The sequence below is a fragment of the Periplaneta americana genome, chromosome 4 (assembly GCF_040183065.1).
Source record: "Periplaneta americana isolate PAMFEO1 chromosome 4, P.americana_PAMFEO1_priV1, whole genome shotgun sequence".
NCBI classification, from domain to species: Eukaryota; Metazoa; Arthropoda; class Insecta; order Blattodea; family Blattidae; genus Periplaneta; species Periplaneta americana.
In genome coordinates this window covers 201,121,565-201,144,492 of record NC_091120.1, presented here as the reverse complement: position 1 = coordinate 201,144,492, position 22,928 = coordinate 201,121,565, and the positions used below count along the sequence as shown (strand labels likewise).

Sequence of the window (22,928 nt, the reverse complement as noted above, 5' to 3'; positions counted from 1 at the left end):
GCGGTTTATGGGTGAATTATATATTAATTCTACAGAAAAAAAATGCCTTTTCAATTTTTTTTTATTCCTGTCCATTTATACGAAGTATAGAATAATTACTGTTGACTCCCGATGATTCGCATTAATTAATCCACAAACGTCTGTGAATTATAAAAAATCGCGAAATCTTCGCAATTTTTTTTATTATCATTTAAAGTCCAGTAAATGTTACTCTGACAGCTTCAATTACTAAAATACATTTCAAAATCAGTGCAAAATATGAAACAGTGGAAGACATTTTGAAACAATGAAAAAAATGTACTATGTTACAGTCTCTAGTACACTGAACATTCTGCAATGAAATCATGCTACATTTTAGCATAATTATGCTGCAGTTTGCATCTCTGATCAAAAAATATTGGAGTGGGAGAGAGCATAAATCAAGTAAAAATGGAAATAACTTTACTTTGCCGTCACATCTCCCCCCACCCTTGTATTGTTATCAGAATCAATTTCAATTAGAAAACTGCAGAATAGGGGTTACAACTAGTTTATACTCCACTGGTCAGAAAACACCTATCAATGTCGAACATCCAACTGAATGTTTGATCTTGAAGTGGTTACCCCTGTTTTGCAGGCTAGACAGAACACCAGGCGCACTTAATCATACACGAACACTGACATTTTCTGAATACACAAACGGAGTAACAATTGAAGGGAACTTACTTCGTCTAATTAAAAAAAAAAAACGTGTTTTCTTGAAACAGGCCTACAATTTATTGGACACTAATACATTTATCTTTATTATTCTGAACTAATACATAAATTAACAAATTATTTAATAGCGAAGGAAATAAGCTTAATGCATAATGAGACAGGTCGTTAACTGATGCTGACTTCTTGGCAATAAAGTCATTAATTCTCTTGCTCTCCAATATTTATCACACAGTGGGTTCAGGAGAAATGACTGGACATCAATGAAGATGATTCTGATCCACTTCTTTCTGAAGATTGCATAATGGGCAAAGTGGTTAAAAAGTAATTCCAATTTCCCCCCCCCCCCCCCCCAATATTTTGACGGTCATGCCCTGTAAATAATCAGAAGGATACAACTGCACTTTTCCTTAGATATTCAGGAATTATATTTTGTTACACATTTGCAACCAAGACCTCTTCAAGTGATATCTCTATCCAGTGCTTTTGCTTCAGTAAAGTCTCATTTTACAAACCTATGGATCAACAATTGGCTCTCTTCTGACAAAGGAAAAATTTTACAGTCTGTACAAAAGAAACCAAATGACCTGGAAATGTACAAAAACTTGCCCAGACATGTTCAAACATTTTTAACAAGAGCCAGAACAGGTCACATTGTCACACATTATTGTATCTACACCGATTTCACCTTTCTGATAATCTTGTTGTCTGTGGTGTAATAATCATGATGAAGATCTGGAACACATTCTTCTATACTGTCCATCCATAAACCACAAAAGAAGTAAATTAAAATCATCAGTACCAGTTGCAGAAGACACAGCCCTGCAGTATATATTGACTACACCCCAACTCTGGCTACTAGCAACAGACATCTATAATGAACACCGATCAAAATATCCCTCATTTCTCGTGAAGAACAACTGAATAGACTACAGTGGACTATAGTGGACTTTATGTTGTCAGCAAACAGCTGGATACATTAAGAAGATTGATTGATTACACATTGAGACACTCCAGTCTTTTATTACTTGAAATTTCGTGGAAATGGTGTGATATATCTTAATATTTTGAATTGATTAATCTTTTATCTTTTAACTGCTGAAAATGATAAAGTTGACATGAGCTTTTATAAGATTTTTCTTCCCTTCTCAGCAAGACGGTCAGCAGCCTCATTACCAACAATCAGTCGCTTTTTTTTTTTTTTTTTTTTTTTTTTTTTAACAGATTGGTTGTTGTAGCAGTAATAACTGATTTCGAATCAATGAATATAATAGCTTGTTGAAAATAAGAGATCCAGTAGAACAGATTTTGAAGTGTCGAGTAGATGGCTTCAACTTCTCCATCAAAATTTGTACTTTCTTTGTGATAGGTATACAAACAAATGCAAAACTAGTATTACAATTTTATTACATAGGAAACAGAAGAGCAAATAAGTACGATACATTCCAATGTAATGTTTATATTTTATACTCAAAATATATATACTGTACAGCTCGAAAACAGTAGTTGATCACTGATCACATAAAATGCCTTTTAATTACTCTATTCATTCTTTAAGAAGATAGTTATGAACAAAAGAATATTATTTTCAGGCTCCTTATGATTGTAGTTTCACGCTGCATATTGTTGCTCTTGACGATACCCTACTGTAATACCTAGATGGCTCAATGTGATCTGCCTTTTATACCCTAGAGCCATCCACTCACAAAGATTGCAAAATAAAAATTGAACAGTGGTTCAACTGAACACAGTCAGTCTGAAAGACAGAAGAGCTTTGCATATTGCCTACAGTGCCAGGCATTCAGTAGCAATATATAATTTCCTTTTTCCCTAACTAGTTTAGCAGGTCTCTAGTTTCGATATTTTTACGAAAATGAATTTCCAATGAAGAAAACCATACCCGTAACAGTATAACTTACAACTTCTTCTCAGACTGCTAATTTTGTACATATTTTAAACTTTCTTATAAAAACTTCTTCACCTTTGTGATACCTGTATAGAGTCCAGAAACATATCTGTTCATCATTCTTTGGAACTCTAAGCACTGACTTGTCTCATATATACTGGGTGTAACTGGATTCTGGTAAATCTCAAAAATATTTTACAGTAAGTATGCTACGATTTACGTGAAACTTGGGGAAGCATTTATGTGATATAAAATACACAAACACTTGCAAGTGTTATTTAAATACCATTTCCGGTTTATTTCTAATGGAATATATTCTTTCACATGACGTATCATCTGTAGATTCTGAGCTCAATGATGTGTCATAAGTGAGATTTGAGTTGTCAGTCTTTTTCTAAATGATAAAATAAAAGTAACACAGACTTCGAATAATTTGTTGAAACTTGAGTTCTTTACACAGAACAAAGACATTTCAACACACTAATTCTGACTAATAACCCAAAACTTCATATTATATGTTATTTAAAATATTCACCATCATCATATTCACATAACTTAAGTCTTTCAATTAACTCTTGCATAACGTTATGTAATTTCTGAGGGTTTGCTGTAGCTATTGCTCCTATGACTCGATTTCGTAAATCTTGTAAATTCGTTGGTGTTAAATAAATAATATTTTTATATGAGGAAACACAAAAAAGTCTAACACTGATAAGTCAGGTGACCTTGCTGGCCACAAAAGAAGCCCATTGGTTCCTATCCAGGTATCACTGAATAATTTGCAGCAGGATAATTAACAATCAGGGTACCTTCCAGCATACAAAATTCAAGCTGCCTGTGCATTTCTTTTGCATTCGCCACATATTAACAACATATCCAACTTTTCATCATGAGTAAGCTTATAATGGCAACATTTCATTTTGCACTACCAATGGTTTTAACTGCTTAATAATTTGTCCACCACAGTAAAGCTCGCGCAAGAAACTATTACCGAAAAGCAATGGTGGTGTTGCTGTCTGTTTTGACATGTGTAGGCATGCTGAGGGAGCGAGAGGTACGGGCCGATGGACGTACTGTCTCTTTCTAGAATATGAACAAATGAGGACATCACTATGGAAATAAAGAACGTAGCAAGAGAAAAATTCGAAGCTAATTAAATCAGCAACATATGTTTATGAATGAAATAATGATACCATGCGATACAAGACACGTATTCACGTGCAATGGAACAAACTAGAGTCATAATGTAATTATCACAACGCAAAACTGATTCTATCGATGTCATTTCTCTTCCGACTGTACTTTTGAATATCATTCAAGCTATCTCGTGACCTTTCCTGTCGCCCGCTCTTCCTTATTGCATTGTTTCATTTGCATTCCTTCCATCGGTATTCCCTGCTTGCGAGACCTATAATAACAAAGAAACATGTAAACAAACGTTCGTTTGTTACTAGATTTTCTATCGATATGAACAAAAATCACGGTTCTACTTGCAATAGTTACCAAATAAGAGGGTGTTAAACATTTGGGAAAAACATTTTTTCTGAGAAAACTATTAATTTTTCACCAATTTGGTATTACATTTTTTTGTTACATACAACATGAAAATTCGCTCTGAAAATCTGCAGGGTTATTTCATTTCCACCCTGTATACACACAAATCCCCAACCTTCCAAGTACTAACCTTCATTCCGGTACTTACTTTCATTGTGGAATCCAGTCTGCTATCACAGTCACTATTCCTCCTGCTCCAATGCACACAGTCTTCGTTCCAGCACTGCTGCATCCAGTCTGTGCTTGCACAGGAACTGTCCATGCAGGAATAGCACTGGGATCTCGTAGCGGTACAGCTTCCTGAAGCGAGCATTCTCAGGAGCCTCAATGTCCACCTGCCTGAGGTGGAACCTGTGCTTGAAGGGCTCCAGCTCTGCCTTCAGAGTGTCGCACAGGGGGCATGGGTCCTTTGTGAACAGGGTGAGTTCTGGGAGTCCGTGCTGAGCCACCTTCCTGAGAGGAGCAAGGAAGGTAAGGAAATAAGGAGGAAGGGTTCTTTCTTCCCAGTGCTCGTAAGGAGCCTGTACATTTTTGTGTGCCATACAGCAACTTTTATTTACAATGGTTCCTGTTTAAGATGTTTTCCAAGGGACCAGCACATGTAAACTTCTTAAGTTGCTTGTACACAATCAAATTTCGTCAAATTCAATGCTTCACAGGACTTTACAAGTTTTATTATCAAATCAATTACAATACTTTAAAGCAGTCATTTCCAACTGAATAACCTGTGACGTCGAAACGTGTTTCCCCTCTCACAACAGAGCTGGAAATATGGAATATGGAGCAGTAGGTGGGATCCGCACAGACAAAACCAAATCGATTCAATAGAAAAGGTCCAAAGCAAGGCAGCAAAATATGTCAAAATGGGGAAGGGACATGGTGAGGAGATAGTAAAAGACTTAGGGTGGGAACTTCTCAAATCAAGGCAACGAAAAATCAGACTCACAGCATTGTTTAAGGCACAAATGGGACACAAAGCATGGACCGATATCAATGCTAGATTAGCAACACCATCATACTTAGGAAGGGCTGATCATATTAAGAAGTTTAAATGTAGAAAACAAAGAACAGACGTGGCAAAATTTTCCTTTGTTAACCGCACAATAGTAGACTGGAACAGCTTATCTGCGGCAATCTTTCAGGGTGGTCCTCTTAAAATCAATACATTTAAAGAAAGGTTGAGAAGATTAGACTGAAAATGTAATTGGAGGTGCAGTGTAATTATTTAAGTTGTGTCATGTAATCAATTGAGTTGATATATAATTAAGTTGATATGTAATTAATTAAGATGATATGTAATTTAGTTGATATGTAAATAAATTAAGGTGATATGTAATTAATTAAGGTGATATGTAATTACTTAAATTGGTAATAGTTGGGTGAAATAGAAGTACTTATAAGTTAGATTTACTTTTGCTTATCGTAGGCGTTATTATAGAATAGTTTTTATTTATGAATTTAAATACTATTATAGTCACAATCATGCCATGGTATGAAAGACCGGAGAACAGAAAGTCGCAGGTTCGATTCCCGCCCGAGGTTGTGAAATTTTTCTTTCATACCATGGCATGATTGTGACTATAATGTATTTAAATTCATTAATATGTCACATCAATGGACGTGTATACGTCACCAAACATTGTAAGATGAAGATTACATTTTATTTATAGTCCTAGGTTTATTGCATCTACTATTTATAGATTTACGTTTATTTTATTTTATTTCATGTAATTGTAATTATTGCATAGGGCCTATTATATATCACTGCCACCGGGTGTATACCCAATTGTAGTGTTAATAAATACATACATACATAAATACAAACCACGTGAGGAAGAATAATATTGTCTCTCCACTATTTAAACATCTCCATCCCTTCCACTGCCACTTCTCCTACATTGCTCTTTTACCTATGCTTCCCCTCTCAAGGAGCTCAGGAGCAAAGATGTGTGACATCACAGAGCTAGCAGTTGGAAATGCCTGTTTTAAAGTCTTTGATTGTCTTGAAAGTAAATAAGAGCTTACTCTAATTGATCAGACTTGACAATTCTTTGAAGGAAATGACCAATGAGATTCAAAAATATTATGGCGACAATAAACACAAAAAACATGGTGTCCTGTCCAGGAGAGTTTGTTTGCAAATTAATTCAATTATAAGAATTAAACCTATGCCTGTACGTCGTGGTTTCTGTGCAATACCACAATAAAATGAAGAAAAATAATGCATATGGGCAACTGCAAGACAGGTCTATCAAATAAGTACGAATACATGTATTCCTTTAATCAAAAAGAACCTAACCTATAACCTAGGCCCTATGGCCTTATCTCTGCGAGGTTAAATAAAATAATTATACTATTATTATTATTATTATTATTATTGTTATTATTATTACTACTACTACTACTATTAAGTTACTACTACTAACCGTAAATATTTTGTTTTAAAACAATATGCAATTGTAATATTCTTTGTTTTAGAGTAACTTACTGTACTTGTACAGGTAAGCAATACAAATATTATGATGAAAGAGTAATGGAACGGAGAAAAATTCTCTCCGGCACCGGGATTTGAACCCAGGTTTTCAGCTCTACGTGCTGATGCTTTATCCACTCTTGGGTTCCCTCTAGTGGTCGCCCTCTGCACTACGTCATAGATATCTGAAGTCCACACATGTGCTGAGGTGCACTCGTTATGAGTGACTAGTTGGCCGGGATCCGACGGAATAAGCACTGTCTTAAATCACGAAGTGATTTACGCATATATATTATTTTAATGTACCAAAGTACATATGATATTTCCATGCAGATATTCTGCATCATCATACAATGAAAGAGTAATGAAACGGAGAAAAATTCTCTCCGGTGCCAGAATTTGAACCCGGGTTTTCAGCTCTACGTGCTGATGCTTTATCCACTAAGCCACACCGGATACCCACCCCGGCGTCGGACAGAATCGTCTCAGATTAAGTTCCAACTCTTGGGTTCCCTCTAGTGGCCGCCCTCTACACTACGTCATAGACGTCCGACGCCGGGGTGGGTATCCAGTGTGGCTTAGTGGATAAAGCATCAGCACGCAGAGCTGAAAACCCGGGTTCAAATCCCGGCACCAGAGAGAATTTTTCTCTGTTTCATTACTCTTTCATCATATGATGACACAGAATATCTGCATGGAAATATCATATGTACTTCGGTACATTAAAATAATAAATACAAATATTGCTTTTTATAGCCTATTTATTGTCCAAAGGATTTACATATTTCTACTGTAATATTCGATAGGTAGGCCTACATAGATTACAATGAACTCGAAGCACATGTTTCAAAAATCTTGTCAAATCTTCAGCTATAGAGATAGTCTTCGAAAATCTTTTTCAATATTGATCAATCATTCACAAGTTTTTTGTAAAGTATTGAACTGGAAAAAAATTTGATCGTGTACAAATAGCTTTATAACGAAAAACATCTTAAAAAGGTAAACTAAAAACCATAACGGAATTATAACATAATGACTACCATATGAAAACTGAATTAAGTGTGTATTAATAATTTAGGAATACCTGAAATGATAATTATGTAATAACCATGTAAGCTTATAGGATTATTAAGTTACTAAAAGCTAATGAAAATTCCAGGAAAATTGGAGAGGATGATTTGGAAAAGTGATGGAAAATTTCAATAACACAACAATGAAGTCAAACTATCAAAAGTATGAGGCACCAAGTGCACCAGAGGTGTACCGTTTGCCACTGTAGCCTTAAATGGAACGATGAGGGTTGACAGAAGAAATGCTTCATATCAAAATATATTTATTTCTCTTCAAAGAAATTTCGAAATTCATCAAAGTACAGAAGATATAAGAAGGTGACCTGAGCAGGCGTATAATCACAAGGCAGTTCGGTGTGCAATACCACATGGACTGCACTTACAGTTTCTCAATCATTATGGATGATGCACCCCCTCCTCCATTGCAGATGGCAGCCACTCCTTTTTGACCAGGCTTCAGTGCATGCACCAGATGGAGAACAATACGGGCACCAGACATTCTGCAACACATGGATGACAGAACAGTGTACCAGTATTGCATCTGACTGTATTTCATATGAAAAGATGCTTCTTCCTTACATGGTAAATTTTATTTTATTGGGTTATTTTACGACGCTGTATCAACATCTAGGTAATTTAGCGTCTGAATGAAATGAAAGTGATAATGCCGGTGAAATGAGTCCGGGGTCCAGCACCGAAAGTTACCCAGCATTTGCTCGTATTGGGTTGAGGGAAAACCCCGGAAAAAACCTCAACCAGGTAACTTGCCCTGACCGGAATTCGAACCCAGGCCACCTGGTTTCGCAGCCAGACGCGCTGACCATTACTCCACAGGTGTGGACTACATGGTAAATGATTCCCATTACTTCATATGACTTGAACAATAGTGCCAATATAAAAAAAAACTAAATGTTACTAGTTGTACTTAACAGAGATGATATGGTTTAGAGATCGCAGATTTTGATGATACAGATACTATTTTTCATGGCCATTAATGGTGCATGATTTTTTCAGAAAGATTGATGCAAATCTTGTTTAGATGGAGGAGAATCCGCGTGTTTTCATACTGTAGACTATCAGGATAAGAACTTTTCACCAAACTCTTATCAATATGTAATCATTAGTGTCCGGAAGTTTAAGCATTTAGAATACTTAAAATCAGCACGCAAAAAGGCAATTAAAGCATGAAAAAGACACTATAAATCTAGAAAAGGCATAATACGCAATTAAAAACATGAAAAAGGCACTATTTAAGAAAAGGGATAATATATTTTATCACGTACGGTAATTTATATGATATTCATGAAACACATCTTGCTATTCGTTGTACATTACCACAAGGTACATATTTAGATTTTCTAATATTTCTGCCTTCTATCAGATAGAACAGTTTTCATCACAGATAAAATTATTCTACTTCGTGACGTAACTGAAGTATGTTTCAAATTAGCTAGTGTAGACTGACTTCTGTCTACAACTGTAATATCACCTTTCATTATTTGCCAAGTTTTTTTATTTCCTGTAAGCCAGTATTCAGAGATAACACAGTTTTCACTTTTCACTAATGGTATTTGGGTGGGCAGGAGTATATTTTAAGCACAGGCCTACTGATAATTTTGTTTGTATAATAAAATAAGTTCTACAAAGGGCTACAAATGAAGGATATTCAACATTAAACTCATACATAAGAAGGGTATACTGAAGACAGTAAAATGTTTGTTGTTAAAATTACTTAACATAGGAAATAAATAAACCTTCCCTTTCTTTTCAAAAGACAAACAAGGTAAAAATAGGCACTTATTCTAGGCAGGAAGAGCTTAAGCAGGCAAAGCAGGCAAAATAAAAATTGTCTCTACCACTTCTAAACACATTTAAATCTATACAACTTTAGCACAGGTCAACCTAGTAGTAAGACATTTCACCAAACATCCTCGCTCTAGTGATAATGTTATTGAAAATATGTGGGTCAACCAAGGTTGTTCTTCACGAAGACAGATTTCGACTCCATTTCTTTCCTGATTTTTAATGAGAACATGTGGCACTCACGTTACTCCTTTTAAGGCATTTGGTATAATATAATGAGCCCTCTCTTAATATTCCTAAGGACAAAGACTATCCCTTAGCAACGTTATGTATTCTATATTCAGTCAGAATTGTCAGACCATTGGATCTATGCCCCTTCAGCGCTGTTGTCGTTCTTGGAAAAGTTAATGCCTCTACTCACCCCATTCCACCCGTTTCTCTCCCACTACGTCAAACAGCAGGCCACGAACCTTGCCGAATAGGGATGTTGCCAAACTTCCGTCAAACAGTGTCATGTCTCTTGAATATTCCTTATAATACTGTAAGGTTAATTATTACTTATTCATAATTTAATTTAAGTAGGTCTAATGACGCTGATTGACTTATGCAAAATGCTATTACATGTATAATATTTCTTTCACCACTCCGTGCCACAGTATTCATGTTGAGTTGACAACATTGGACTGCAAGTGCAAATAAACTGTCCCGCAAGAAGGCTCAAAATTGTGAGTAGTGGGGGAGAGAAAGAGAGAGGGGTAGAAAAGGGAGAAATAGGAATACAGGGGGAGAAATGAATTGCCGAGGCTGAAAAGGAATTAAGGTTCAGTTTGCATATCTTACAGGGGCATAGATCCGATGGTCGGACTATAACTCTTGTGTGCCCTTCATACTTCCATCTCTAACTGCTGAGTTAGGCCTACCAGTACAAGACTCATCCTGTACATTCATTTTGCTATTTTAAAATCACAGATCTTTTCGGGAAATTTTCACTATTTGCCTGATAAATAAGGATATGTGAACCACTTTTCTCAAGCAAAACAAAGAATTCAGTAGCACAACACTGGCCGTCCACCATTCTACAATGGTTATATTAGAATGTCAGTATTCAATCTTAGCGATCAAATAACAGTTACACGTAAATATATGTACAACAATATTTTCAGTAATGAAATTTTTAACAAACAGCACCTTCGCCTCTACGATAAAATTAAACTCCAGTAACACGAACAACAACACTGAAGCTAGAGAAAGAATGATGCAAATCAAGTAATTCCCATTCGACAACAACACAATATATTTTCAGTAATATTAATATATTAATTCGACAATTTGCATATTAGTACCTCACCCAGTTCACTAATTTCTCAAAGTCCCATGTAAATTTAAATACATATTTTACCCTGAAACTACGCAAATTAAAGGTCAGTGGTATAATAAAAGGTAAAAGGTAAAGGTATCCCCGTAACATGCCATGAAGACACTTGGGGGGCATGGAGGTAGAGCCCCATGCTTTCCATGACCTCGGCACTAGAATGAGGTGGTGTGGTCGGCACCACGCTCTGACCGCCTTTTACCCCCGGGAAAGACCCGGTACTCAATTTTATAGGAGGCTGAGTGAACCTCAGGGCCGTTCTGGAAGTTTGACAACGAGAAAAAATCCTGTCACCACCTGGGATCGAACCCCGGACCTTGGTATAATGCTTAAAAAAAATCAAACCTCACCCTATGGGGTGTCCCAAGCTCACAGCTCCTCCATGGACGTTGGTCTTGTTAGGGTCAATGCCCAGCGACTTCAAGAATGCCAGCACCACTACACTGAATGCCTCGTTCACCTCCCACAGCGCAACATCCTCCTTCTTCACTCCACAGTTCTCCAACAGCTGAAGGCAAAAAGAAAAATATTTCTAAGTTTGTGCAGAAACGTTGGCTTTAATAGTTTACTCACTAAGCACACTGTAACTATGTTATCAAATCTAAATTTCGTCACTAATTATTCAAAATAATCAAGGTCATGTAACCTCTATTAGAGTTCTTCCTAATCATTATGGTGAAGACATCTATCAGCATAATTTCCTAAAGAGTTAACACAGTAAAACAGTTGCAAGTTAATCAGTATTAGCATAAGTTGAGACCAAGCTAATGTCTAGTCTAAACACAGGATTTTTCCTCTATTAATTTTTGTTCTTGGACAAAGAAATGTTTTGCATACCATAAATTTACTGCATGGGGCCAACAGATAGCAAATATCAATACCTTAAAAACATACTTCCACTCAGTAATGGGTTTTGGAATAATATTCTGGGGAAATTCTAGATAGTAACAGTATATTCCTACTACAAAAAAAGAGTAATTAGAATAATAGTAGGTGCCAAATATAGGGAATCGTGTAGAACCATTTAAAAAAAAACTACAAATAATTCCCATGGCTTGTCAGTATATTTTTTCATTAATAACTTCCTCGTATGTAAACATTAAAACGTCGTAACTAATTCAACAGTTCATAGCATAAATATGCGAAAAAAATAAATGACATTCATAATCAATCGGCAATTCTATCATGCTATCAAAAAGGAGTGCGTTATATGGCTGTAAAAATTTTTAATAGCCTCCTATAGATATAAAAAATCAAACTCAAATCATAAGATTTAGGGACAAATTAAAGAAGTACCTAATTTCTCATGCCTTCTATTCTGTAGGTGAATATTCAACAATGCTTCACGAATATTTCTGTATTGTATTAAGTATTGATACTAAACCTTTTTGTTGTACTAGTAGACTATATTGTAAAACTCTTCTGTACTGAATATATTTAAACTAGACTGTGACTACAATTAAGACTTTATAGGTAAGTATTTTTAAGATTTTTTTTTGACATGTTCCATACTCTTATGAAAAGTTTCCTTTGCCATTGCTATCTCCGTTTGACTTTCAGGCAGCAGCTCATGTTACTGCAATAAACACATAGGTCTACTGTATTTTTTCATTCTTACATTTTCACAGTAAATCTAATTTCTAGCAACATCGATTTAGACCATATTATAAATGACATTTCGTATCTCCTCCTGGGATTTAAAATACGCTCGTACATGTACAAAAAATTAAGAAACCAAAAACGTATAACTGAGAAGTATGGAAATTTTGCCAAGACTTTATAAAACAATGAATGTTTGTAAAATGAGTAAGTGTAACAGAAATTTTATTGTACTAACTTCCCCTCCACACATCAAACTGTGAAAAGCATTTAAATTTAACTGAATACTCTTATCAAAGGGTTACATCCAATGTATGCTATATATTCCCACTGACGAATTTGATTTGTCACTATAAATTGGTAATATGAATTATAATTCATATATCAGTAAAAAAAAAAAAAAAAAATGATGGACTGATGTAATGTTTGCATCCCGTTTTCTTGGGTAAATTCGTTACATCATAAACTAAATCGCTAAATGATGATTATTTTGTTGAATAATGACATGTCTTAACCTATCACCATCTTCACCATGCATTTGCCCTTCAAAGGCTTAGGACATCAATGATATTTACTGCACTCTTACTTTGGGCACTGCAAACACTGGAGCTATGGGGAAGTCAATAGGTTCAGTGGCTGCATCATAGAAGCCCACAACTCTGGCCAGGGGCTTGCACCCAAGACGTTCTGCTGCCTGTGACGTCATTAGTACTAGTGCTGCTGCTGCATCATTCAGAGTGGACGCATTGCCAGCTGTCACTGTGCCATTCTCCTTCTGAAAATAAAAATCAACAGAAAGGGAATACAATTTCCAAATGCCAAATCAGAACCAGCGGCCGCTGCAAAATACGAACTAAACAGTGACAACCCAGTTTTGGTTTCCTAGCATTTAATTACATTCAAGTATCTAAAAATATAGACAGGTGGAATTTTTGGCTGATGACCTTCACAAAGACTGGACATACACTTCACCAAGTACAAATATAGTACTACAAGCAATAGTTTTATTTCTGTATCTTATAAACTTTACCATTGCATATAAGAAACACGTCATATTTTACTTTCAGAAGGATGGTGAGGACTTTGATGGCAAATCCACTCTACAGTGTCAATGATTTTAGCAATATTACGTTTTAGCACAATCCCAAGGGAAAAAATGGAACTCTCTGCATCAAAATCCACAGTTAATTCCCGATTTACCACGAAAATCGTCTGTAGCTGCATTTAGATTGGCAACAGGCCATGATTGTTTGGCCAAACACCTGCATAGAATTGGAATATATCAGTCCCCTAACTGTCCATTGTGCAACTCAAACCAAGAAATGGATTCGGAACACCTCAAAATCTGTGCTTCAGTGGCTGGTCATGATAATATCCTTGAAAAATATTGGAATGCAAGAGGTCAAATGACTTTATTGTCAAACGCCTGACATTAGAAAACAACAACAACATATTATGTTTTAGATACTATTTGTTTTAACCTCATGTAATTGACAAATCTGTACATTTAAACCTGATTTTATACTATTTCTTTTAAAACTTTTAACCTGTTTTTGTGATTATCTGGTAATTGTATACTTATTTTTTATTTTATTTTTACATTTATTAATATTGTAGTAGCCATGTATTATATATATATATATATATATATATATATATCTACTCTGACGTTGTCTATGGCTGTAAATCGCTGAATGACATTAAATTCATCTGTCTGTCTATCTGTCTATCTATCCCTGAAGAAATTACTAGTTTAGTGATGTCAGAAAGGAAATTTTCGCCTAACCAAATTTTTTTCTTTCTTGATGAAATGCAAACTTTAAAGCATAAATTTAATAATGATTTTCGGTTCTGGTATGTTATTTATCCTTGTGCAATAAAATGACACACACTAACCAAATACTCCGTATTCATTCCTTCTATTACTATAACTACTACAAATGGCTTTTAAGGAACCTGGAGGTTCATTGCCACCCCCACATAAGCCTGTCATTGGTCCCTATACTCAGCAAGATTAATCCAGTCCGTAGCATCATATCCCACTTCCATCAAATACATTTTAATATTATCCTCCCATCTAAGTCTTGGCCTCTCCAAAGGTCTTTTCCCCTCAAGTCTTCCAACTAACACTTCATATGCATTTCTGTATTCACCCATATGTGCTACATACCCTACCCACGCACCAAAGAATCAATCCTATTCCGAGGCTTATGTTGGGGTTTCGCAACAGGCTCTTTTTTACGGTGATGGGTTGTTAGTACTTTGCCAAACCCCCAAGCTGGAGGACAACCCCTTATCGGCTGTTCACAACTGCTTATTCAATACATTCTCACTACCCTCCTCTATCTGCAACCTGAGGACATGCCATGCCGTGATGATAAGGATCCACAATACATGTATTCATTCCTTCTACACAAAACAAACTAGTAGTAACAGTTTGAAGAAATGAATGCATGCAGCAGCAACAGTAAAGATACAAACCAAACTATTTTTGAATGACTACCAATATTAGTGCCTAGGAAATCATGTACTCTTGAAATTCTACTTCAAATCCAATAAACCTTATGCAATTTCAACAAAATGAATGCAAGTGTAACAGCACCACAATCACCATTTTGTAACTGTGCTAACAGATCTTTCTAAATGTACAAGCAACTCACCTGAAATACAGTGGAGAGTTTCTTGAATTTTTCGAAGTTGACTCTCTTGAACTCTTCATCTTCTGTTATCACCAGATCGGGCTTACCTGCACAAAAACACTAAATGTAATCAGCAATGTCGCCAATGCTTAAGACAAATCAGTTTTTGGTACAGCCATTGTTTTACAGACTTCTGATGTTTCCGCCAACTGTAAGGAGAATGTGAAGTAATCCATCGCAAATCCTCGACCTCATCTCAACAAATACCATTTTGCTATCACAAAATTCATCGACACTAAATAATCTAATAGCTTACAGCATCATTACATAACTGATAAAGAAAAAAGACAAAAACCTTTTCTTTTTAACATGACGATGACATGGTTAATATAAATCATATTCACAGTTTAGCATATATGCGAGAAATGTGTTTAAATATACATATACTGTGTACGTAAAGTCATGGTTCAGTTTTGAACGGTCACACAAAAGCAATGAAACAAGATAGAAATGTGAAACCTTCACCAAATGAAAGGAAATCTCTCCAAGTTTGCATACCTGTTCAGTGCAGTTCGATGTGGCTTCTGTTTGTTGTTCTACACACATCTAAACGATATTCTAATTCATTCCACAAATGACTAAGAACATCAGATGTAACAGAGTGAATAGCGTCCCTGATTCTCTCTTTTAAATGGTCAATGTCGTTGATATGAACACTGTACACACGTTACTTGACATACCCCCTCAAGTAAAAGTCAAAAGGCGTTAGGTCCGGCGATCGTGATGGCCATGCCTTCCATTCACCGCTGGGGAAATGTTGTACCCAGAAATTCGCAACAATGTTGGCATAGTGTAGAGGAACGCCATCTTGTTGAAAGATGACACCTTCACTTTCATCTTGAATTTGTAGAATCTTGCAACATGTCAAGATAGTTATTTAACATCACAGTCTGTGGCTCTTCATTGTACACTCGACGATATTCACGACGAACACGCATCACGGATTCAAATTTTGCAAGTCACAAGACGCATTGAACTTTCCTTTGCACCTCGACTAAATGGCATAATTCACTTCACTGTTGTGTTGTGTCATTACCTGCACGTGCATAATATTTAAATTTATGTTTCAGAAACTCTTTGACATACTCTTCAATTTATCATAAGTTATATATTAGTCAATTAGTCACTCATAACGAGTGCACCTCTGCACATATTATGGGGACATTGTCCTACATTCATAGGCTACTTCTATGACGTAGTGCAGAGGGCAGGCCACCAGAGGGAACCCAAGAGGTGGAACTTAAACAGAGAGGATTCGATCCGACATCGGGATAGGAATCCAGTGTGGCTTAGTGGATAAAGCATCAGCACGTAGAGCTGAAGACCCGGATTCAAATCCCGGTGCCGGAGAGAATTGTTCTCTGTTCCACTCCTCTTTCATCTTACTAATGTATCATAAGTTTCATCCTTTGGTTTCGTTTCGTTTAGCCATTATAAGTGTTCAAAACTGCACCATGACTTTACGGACACAGTGTATACGAATCAATAAAGTAACACAAATGGCAATAGAAAAATTATTGGACAGTAAAAGTCAATTTAACTAAACACCTGTGTGGGCAAGTTCCACACGACCTCACCTTTCTTCTGCTTGACAGAAACAGGTACAAGCTCGTCTTTGAATACGCCATCCTTGTAGGCCTGTGCACTGCGTTTGTAGCTGTTGATGGCATACTCATCCTGCTCGTCCCGCGTGATGTTCATCTTCTTTGCTGTGTTCTCTGCACAGTTGCCCATGTGAATGCCGTTGTATACATCTGTCAGGCCATCAAATACCACGCCATCCTGCAACAGCGCATACATTAACTACAGCTTCCTCCGTGATGCAATGCCTTGAAGACACTACTAACTTATTCCAATTTAAAAGCATAACTCAACATACTGGCAATGTGACCAGATGTCAAATATTTGAAGACTGCACATATCAAAAGAACAATGGAAGGACTCCATAATTGTACCTATCTTTAAGAAGGGTGAAAAGACTAACTATAGTAACTTTTGAGGAATAACATTTTTGTTGGCATCGTAGGTACAAAATTTTGTCCAATATTTTTTAAGAAGATTAACTCCATAGTAGATGAGATTACTGGAGGATAAATCGTAAAACAGCGAACGCCAGTAGGGGAAGTTATCCCCACCCTCGCCGCTCGGCACCTCACTTGCCTGCTCTCTCTCTCTCTCTCTCTCTCTCTCTCTACTGTCTCTCTCTACTATCTGCCCCACTTCAGTGGATCACTGCCTACTGCCTCGCACATATTTCATATTTTAGAACACAACACAATACAACGAAATTAATGTGCATTAGACAACACCTTCAAATTCTTCCTGCACAATTTGAGGAAGAAGTACACGTCTTCGGTACGGTTCATCACAACACGTTCCGTCTGTACACGAAGCTGGATACGGACACAATGAAGTTCTACCAGCACGCGTTAACACTTATGCCACCCCCGCAGTCAACCCCTAACAAGCTAAATTCGCAAGCCCGCCACTTTCTACCCACGCTATTCGGTCATTTACGTTATGGCAGTTCCCTTGAACATAAATAGATTCATTTTCGCTTCTACCACCAACTCGTCTCGGTAGCCGAGAGGTCTAAAGCGTGACAGAAAAACGTGTGTGCATTTTGTTAGGAAGAACACCGGATCGAATACTACCCTCCACAAAGTCATAAAAAAAAAAAGAGAGAGAGACATGAAGCAAGGAAGAGAGAAGGAGAGGCTGGAGAGAGAGAGAGAGAGAGAGAGAGAGAGAGAGGAGAAACAGAGGGAGGCAGTACGAAGTTCCTCTTTTGCTTCGTAGATGCTGCATTCACTCTTTTTTGTTCCACTTTCCTCCACTAGATGTTATCCTACCCTAAACCCCTATTTTCCACTCTTTCCCGCTAGAGTGTGTGGTGAGCTTGTAGGGGAAAAGTGGAAAGGGGTCGTGGGCGGAGCTTAGCGTTCGCTGTTTTACGATTTGCTCTTACTGGATATCATTTTTGGCGTAACAGATCGACTACTGATCAGATTTTTTGTATTCAATAGATATTGGAGAAAAAATGGGAGTATAAGAGAACAATATATCAGTTATTTACAGATTTCAAAAAGGAAAATGTTCGTACTTTCCTAGGTAAAACTGTATGTCTGACAACCCTAACTGGGTGATGTATAGCTGAGTCGATAGGTGGCACCAAACAGTGAATCACGATACTTACAGAAATGCAGTTCTATGGACTTAAAAATATCATCCCTTTCAAAGGAGGCAAGCACAATAAGCCTCAGGCTGCAGTGCAAGCCTTTGGGCCTTCCTCGAGAAGAAAAAAAAAGGACCTTAAATGGGATAAACTACGTGCCACCCTCTCACACGTATTTACCTTACCACTTGTTTTCTCTTCAATACTTTACGCAAGGCAGCACTAACATTGAGCTTCAGTCCTCCATAGCTGGTCTCTCCACGCTTCATGTAGAACGGCACATTTGACATCGACTCCATGCCACCTGCCAGAACCACATCCTGCAGACCACACATCAGTGCCTGTGACCCCAACATCACACTCTTCATGCCCGATGCACACACCTTGTTGATCGTAGTGCAGACTGTTGACTTTGGCAGCCCTGCATCAATAACAATTGGCATTATCATCACGTTTTCGTAAAAATGTTCTACAATTAAATCACTTGCAATCATTGAACTGTTACTACACTTGCCGTTAGATTCGCAGTTTAAAATCCAAATGTTCACAAAAGACTTTTAAGGGGATAAAAAATGTCTTGCTGACACGCTGTTAATCAGCCAAAGTGTCAGCTTTCCATGATGGAAATCTGAGATCGTGGATAGTGATTTGAATGTTATCTCTCGTTTCCTCGAACCCTCACAGTATATGAGGACAGATTAAGTTACAAGTTATTACAATGTACTAAAGTACATATGATATTTCCTTGTAGAAATTCTGCATCTTCATATGATGAAGGATGAGTGGAACTGAGAAAAATTCTCTCTGACACTGGGATCTGAACCGGGGTTTTCAGCTCTACATGTTGCCCAGGGTTCAAATCCCGGTGCCGGAGAGAATTTTTCTCTGTTCCACTCATCCTTCATCATATGATGACGCAGAATTTCTGCAAGAAAATATCATATGTACTTCGATACATTGTAATAATATATGATATGCGAAAAATAATCACTTAGTGATTTAAGACGGCGCTTATTCCATCAGATCCCGGACACTTAGTCACTCATAACGAGTGCACCTCTGCACATGTGTGGACATTGTGCCACTGTCATACATATATGACGCAGTGCATGACTAGAGGGAACCCAAGAGGTGGAACTTAAACTGAGAACTGAGAGGATTCAATCCGGCATCGAAATGGGAACCCGGTGTGGCTTAGTGGATAGAGCGTCAGCAAGTAGAAATGTAAACCCGGGTTCAAATCCCGATGCCGGAGAGAATTTTTCTCTGTTCCACTCATCCTTCATCATAAGTTACAAGATTTCAATGCCAAGGTTAATGTTGGAATGAGAGGAGAAACATTCAAAAATGTATGTGAAAGCACGTTCTTTCAAAGGAAATTAGGGCTGATAAAAGGAGTCTATGTGAGCTCCTAGCCTGTTGGCCATTTGTCTCAATCCGATTTTCACCGTTCCATTGAACATTTGAGGATTTTCAAGGGGAAAGCCGAAAATGGACGTAACCTAATGGCTACCACATGTGGGTAGGAAACACGATGGAACAGCAGCAAGTCAGGATAACCGAAGAAGTTAAAAGTCTGCATATCAATCATGCAGCGTGAACACCACAGTCCTTGAAAGAAAAGGGATCTGAGCCCTTACACTGTACGAGTGATGATCGAGTAAACTCGTCCCAGAGTATCAAAGGCAATACGCGACAGCCAAGGCTGCGATTTGAGAAGGAATTTTTTTTTTAATTTTTATTAATGGAGAAAAATTAATAACAAATAGTAACCACCACAGATAATTCTGTAGGTCCAAAAAAATAATCTTTACATAGACTTTTTAAAGTGTGGAAATTTTGTGGGAAGGGAGATGTAGGTCTGTGGCTCATTTCTTTTAGGGTTCATCCCGATATTTGTCTTAGCACCTTAGGAAAATCACAGGCAGGATGAGTTGTCTCAATTTAGGAAACTGGCCAATCGGCTGTGAAAGAAATCTGATAAAATATGGCTCAATAACCCTGAGGACATTATGTTGGGAAGGGTGAGTGTTATTGTTGGATAAAAAAGTGCAGATTACGAAAATAAATGATAAATTTTAAGGTGGATGCAGTTAATTAAAGAACTGTTTAGATATTGGAAATACGCAATTTCCATTTGTATTAGAAATGAAGCAGAAACAACACAACAATAACAACAAACATCTTTCCACATTAATGTAAGTGCAGACAAATATGTGCTGCCATCATCAAAACTGACGTAATAGCCTTAGCAGAGCAAATCCCTTGAGCACGAGACGAACTGTACCTGCAAAGAGTGTTGCCTGCCGTGCAGGGGCTTGTCCCACATTGGCCTGGAGAACATTCCCCAACAGCACCTCTTTCACCTCCTCTTTGGGGATGCCTGCCCTCTCAATTGCACCCTGCATCAATAACAGAATTTATATTTCCCTTCAATATTATTTTTATATATCTAACTCAGTTATACGTCATTCTGGTTTGTACAAGGAATTATAGAAGCAATTGAAACAGATTTCAGGAAGACAGTTGTCTGTTTCATCGTATCATAAATGGATGAAGTTTCAAAGGCTTCAGAAAAAAAAAAAAAATGTTTGTCAGTGATGCCATTTCACGAATTACGTCAGCATAGAGAGAAGTTCGTGCTACTACGATTACAAAGTATTTTCAGCAGTGCAAATTTCCTGGAACATCTGAACAACAATAATCAAAACCACAAGAATATCCAGTAGTTCTGGTCATTCTTGCTGATATGGATGATATTGATTATAATGTAGCAGTTGTGAAAATCTAGAGTATACAGCGATCTGAATAGAAACTGGGAATATCAGGCTGTGAACAAATTCTTGGAAGGTAAGAGTTGTGGTAATTTTATTGTATTACTCCTGAAAAATTAAAAGCATTATTTGGCATATTTCGCGTGCTGTATCTCTTTTTTTCTCGTACAGAAATTCAGTATTCCTTCCGCTGAAAAAGAGATGAAGAAGAAGAAGAAGAAGAAGAAGAAGAAGAAGAAGAAGAAGAAGAAAGGGGTGAAAATTGTAGGCCTACAATGCCATTACAAGAGATTTTTTTATAAATATCTCAAAAGAAGTTGCTAATCAAATTACTTAAATGATTGCATGGCCATGTATTGTGGGTGCCTATCACCACGGCATGGCGCATCCTCAGGTTGCGGATCGAGGAGACGGCCTCCAGATATGGAGGATAGCTGCGAATATATTGAATAAGCAGTCGCGGACAGCCGATGAGGGGTGGTCCTCCAGCTTGGGGGTTGGGCGAAGGGCTAACAACCCTTTACCGTAAAAAACAGCTTGTTACGAATCCTTCAAATAAGGTGCTTAGGAAAATATTTGGGGCTAAGAGGGATGAAGTTACAGGAGAATGGAGAAAGTTACACAACGCAGAACTGCATGCGTTGTATTCTTCACCTGACGTTTGAGATGGGTAGGGCATGTAGCACATATGGGCGAATCCAGAAATGCATATAGTGTGTTAGTTGGGAGACCGGAGGGAAAAAGACCTTTTGGGGAGGCCGAGACGTAGATGGGAAGATAATATTAAAATGGATTTGAGGGAGGTGGGATATGATGATAGAGAATGGATTAATTTTGCTCAGGATAGGGGTCAATGGCGGGCTTATGTGAGGGCGGCAATGAACCTCCGGGTTCCTTAAAAGCCAGTAAGTAAGTAAGTAGTAAGTAAGTGATTGCATGATTGGGCAATGGAAAAATAACATTTTGATAAGGTGGACACTTTAAGAATAAGAATAATACCATTGAGACATCTAATCAATTCAAGTATCTTGATGTTTTAATAGTTGGTGTAATAACAGGAAACACGAATTCCTAAATAAGTTACATAATGGAAACAAAGCTTTTTATGCCATTCAGAAAATGCATAAATTTATAACAAGACACTTGAAACTTATATACCAGTAATACACAACAATAATCCAACCAGTATTACTAGATGGTGCTAAAACATGAAGTCTGATCAAAACAGGAAAGAATATAAATTGGTAGTGTTTGGAAACAAAGTGTTAAGGAAGATTTTTGATTCAATTTTCGATTCAACTAAAAATAAAGTGAAAAATTCCAATTAACAACGACATCCACCACCAATTATACAATATATTAAAATTAGTAAATTCCGAAGGCAAGACATGAAGACAGCAGAAGTGTAAAGAGGATATTGTGACAGCGACGTGAGATTCGAACTCACGACCAGCGTCCCGCAAGAGAGAAGATCGCGCGGAGCACTTGGGATGGCGCGCGGCGGAGAGGGGAAAAGGGCCAACGCGGCGAGAGAGTGGAGCGAGAGTGCGCGCGCATCTGGTGCTGGTAGAGAGGAGAGGGCTCTGGATTTCTCTGGAGAGCCATCTCTAGAGACGCGTGGAACCTTCGAGGCTACGTCGCTGTGGTTATAAATTACGGTCGCGAAGGAACGACAGCAGTTTTGCAGTTAGAGTTTTCAGTTATTCAGTCAGTGAGTAAGCCAGAGCAAGCAAGCCAGACTTGTGTGCCGGAGTTCGACTCGAGTGTGCGTCCGCATCTGCGTCAGCATCCGAAGACCTGAGTTCGAGTG

General features: G+C 37.5%; 1 protein-coding gene across 3 annotated transcripts in view; it reads right to left on the bottom strand.

The window, feature by feature from the left end:
• Nucleotides 1–22,928, bottom strand: part of Acat1 (Acetyl-CoA acetyltransferase 1) — a 45,273-nt gene that overhangs the window by 9,120 nt on the left and 13,225 nt on the right. For 2 of the 3 annotated variants that reach the window (XM_069824640.1, XM_069824642.1), the window contains exons 3-11: nucleotides 20,632–20,746; nucleotides 18,572–18,765; nucleotides 16,747–16,951; nucleotides 15,131–15,216; nucleotides 13,057–13,245; nucleotides 11,222–11,379; nucleotides 8,080–8,196; nucleotides 4,302–4,606; nucleotides 2,076–4,007 (exon numbers count right to left, since the gene is read on the bottom strand). In XM_069824640.1, coding sequence (XP_069680741.1) covers nucleotides 4,336–4,606; nucleotides 8,080–8,196; nucleotides 11,222–11,379; nucleotides 13,057–13,245; nucleotides 15,131–15,216; nucleotides 16,747–16,951; nucleotides 18,572–18,765; nucleotides 20,632–20,746 — 1,335 coding nt within the window. In that variant the 3' untranslated portion in view covers nucleotides 2,076–4,007; nucleotides 4,302–4,335. Of the gene's footprint in view, nucleotides 1–2,075; nucleotides 4,008–4,301; nucleotides 4,607–8,079; nucleotides 8,197–11,221; nucleotides 11,380–13,056; nucleotides 13,246–15,130; nucleotides 15,217–16,746; nucleotides 16,952–18,571; nucleotides 18,766–20,631; nucleotides 20,747–22,928 lie in introns of those variants that run through there. The other variant, XM_069824641.1, reaches the window with a different exon arrangement.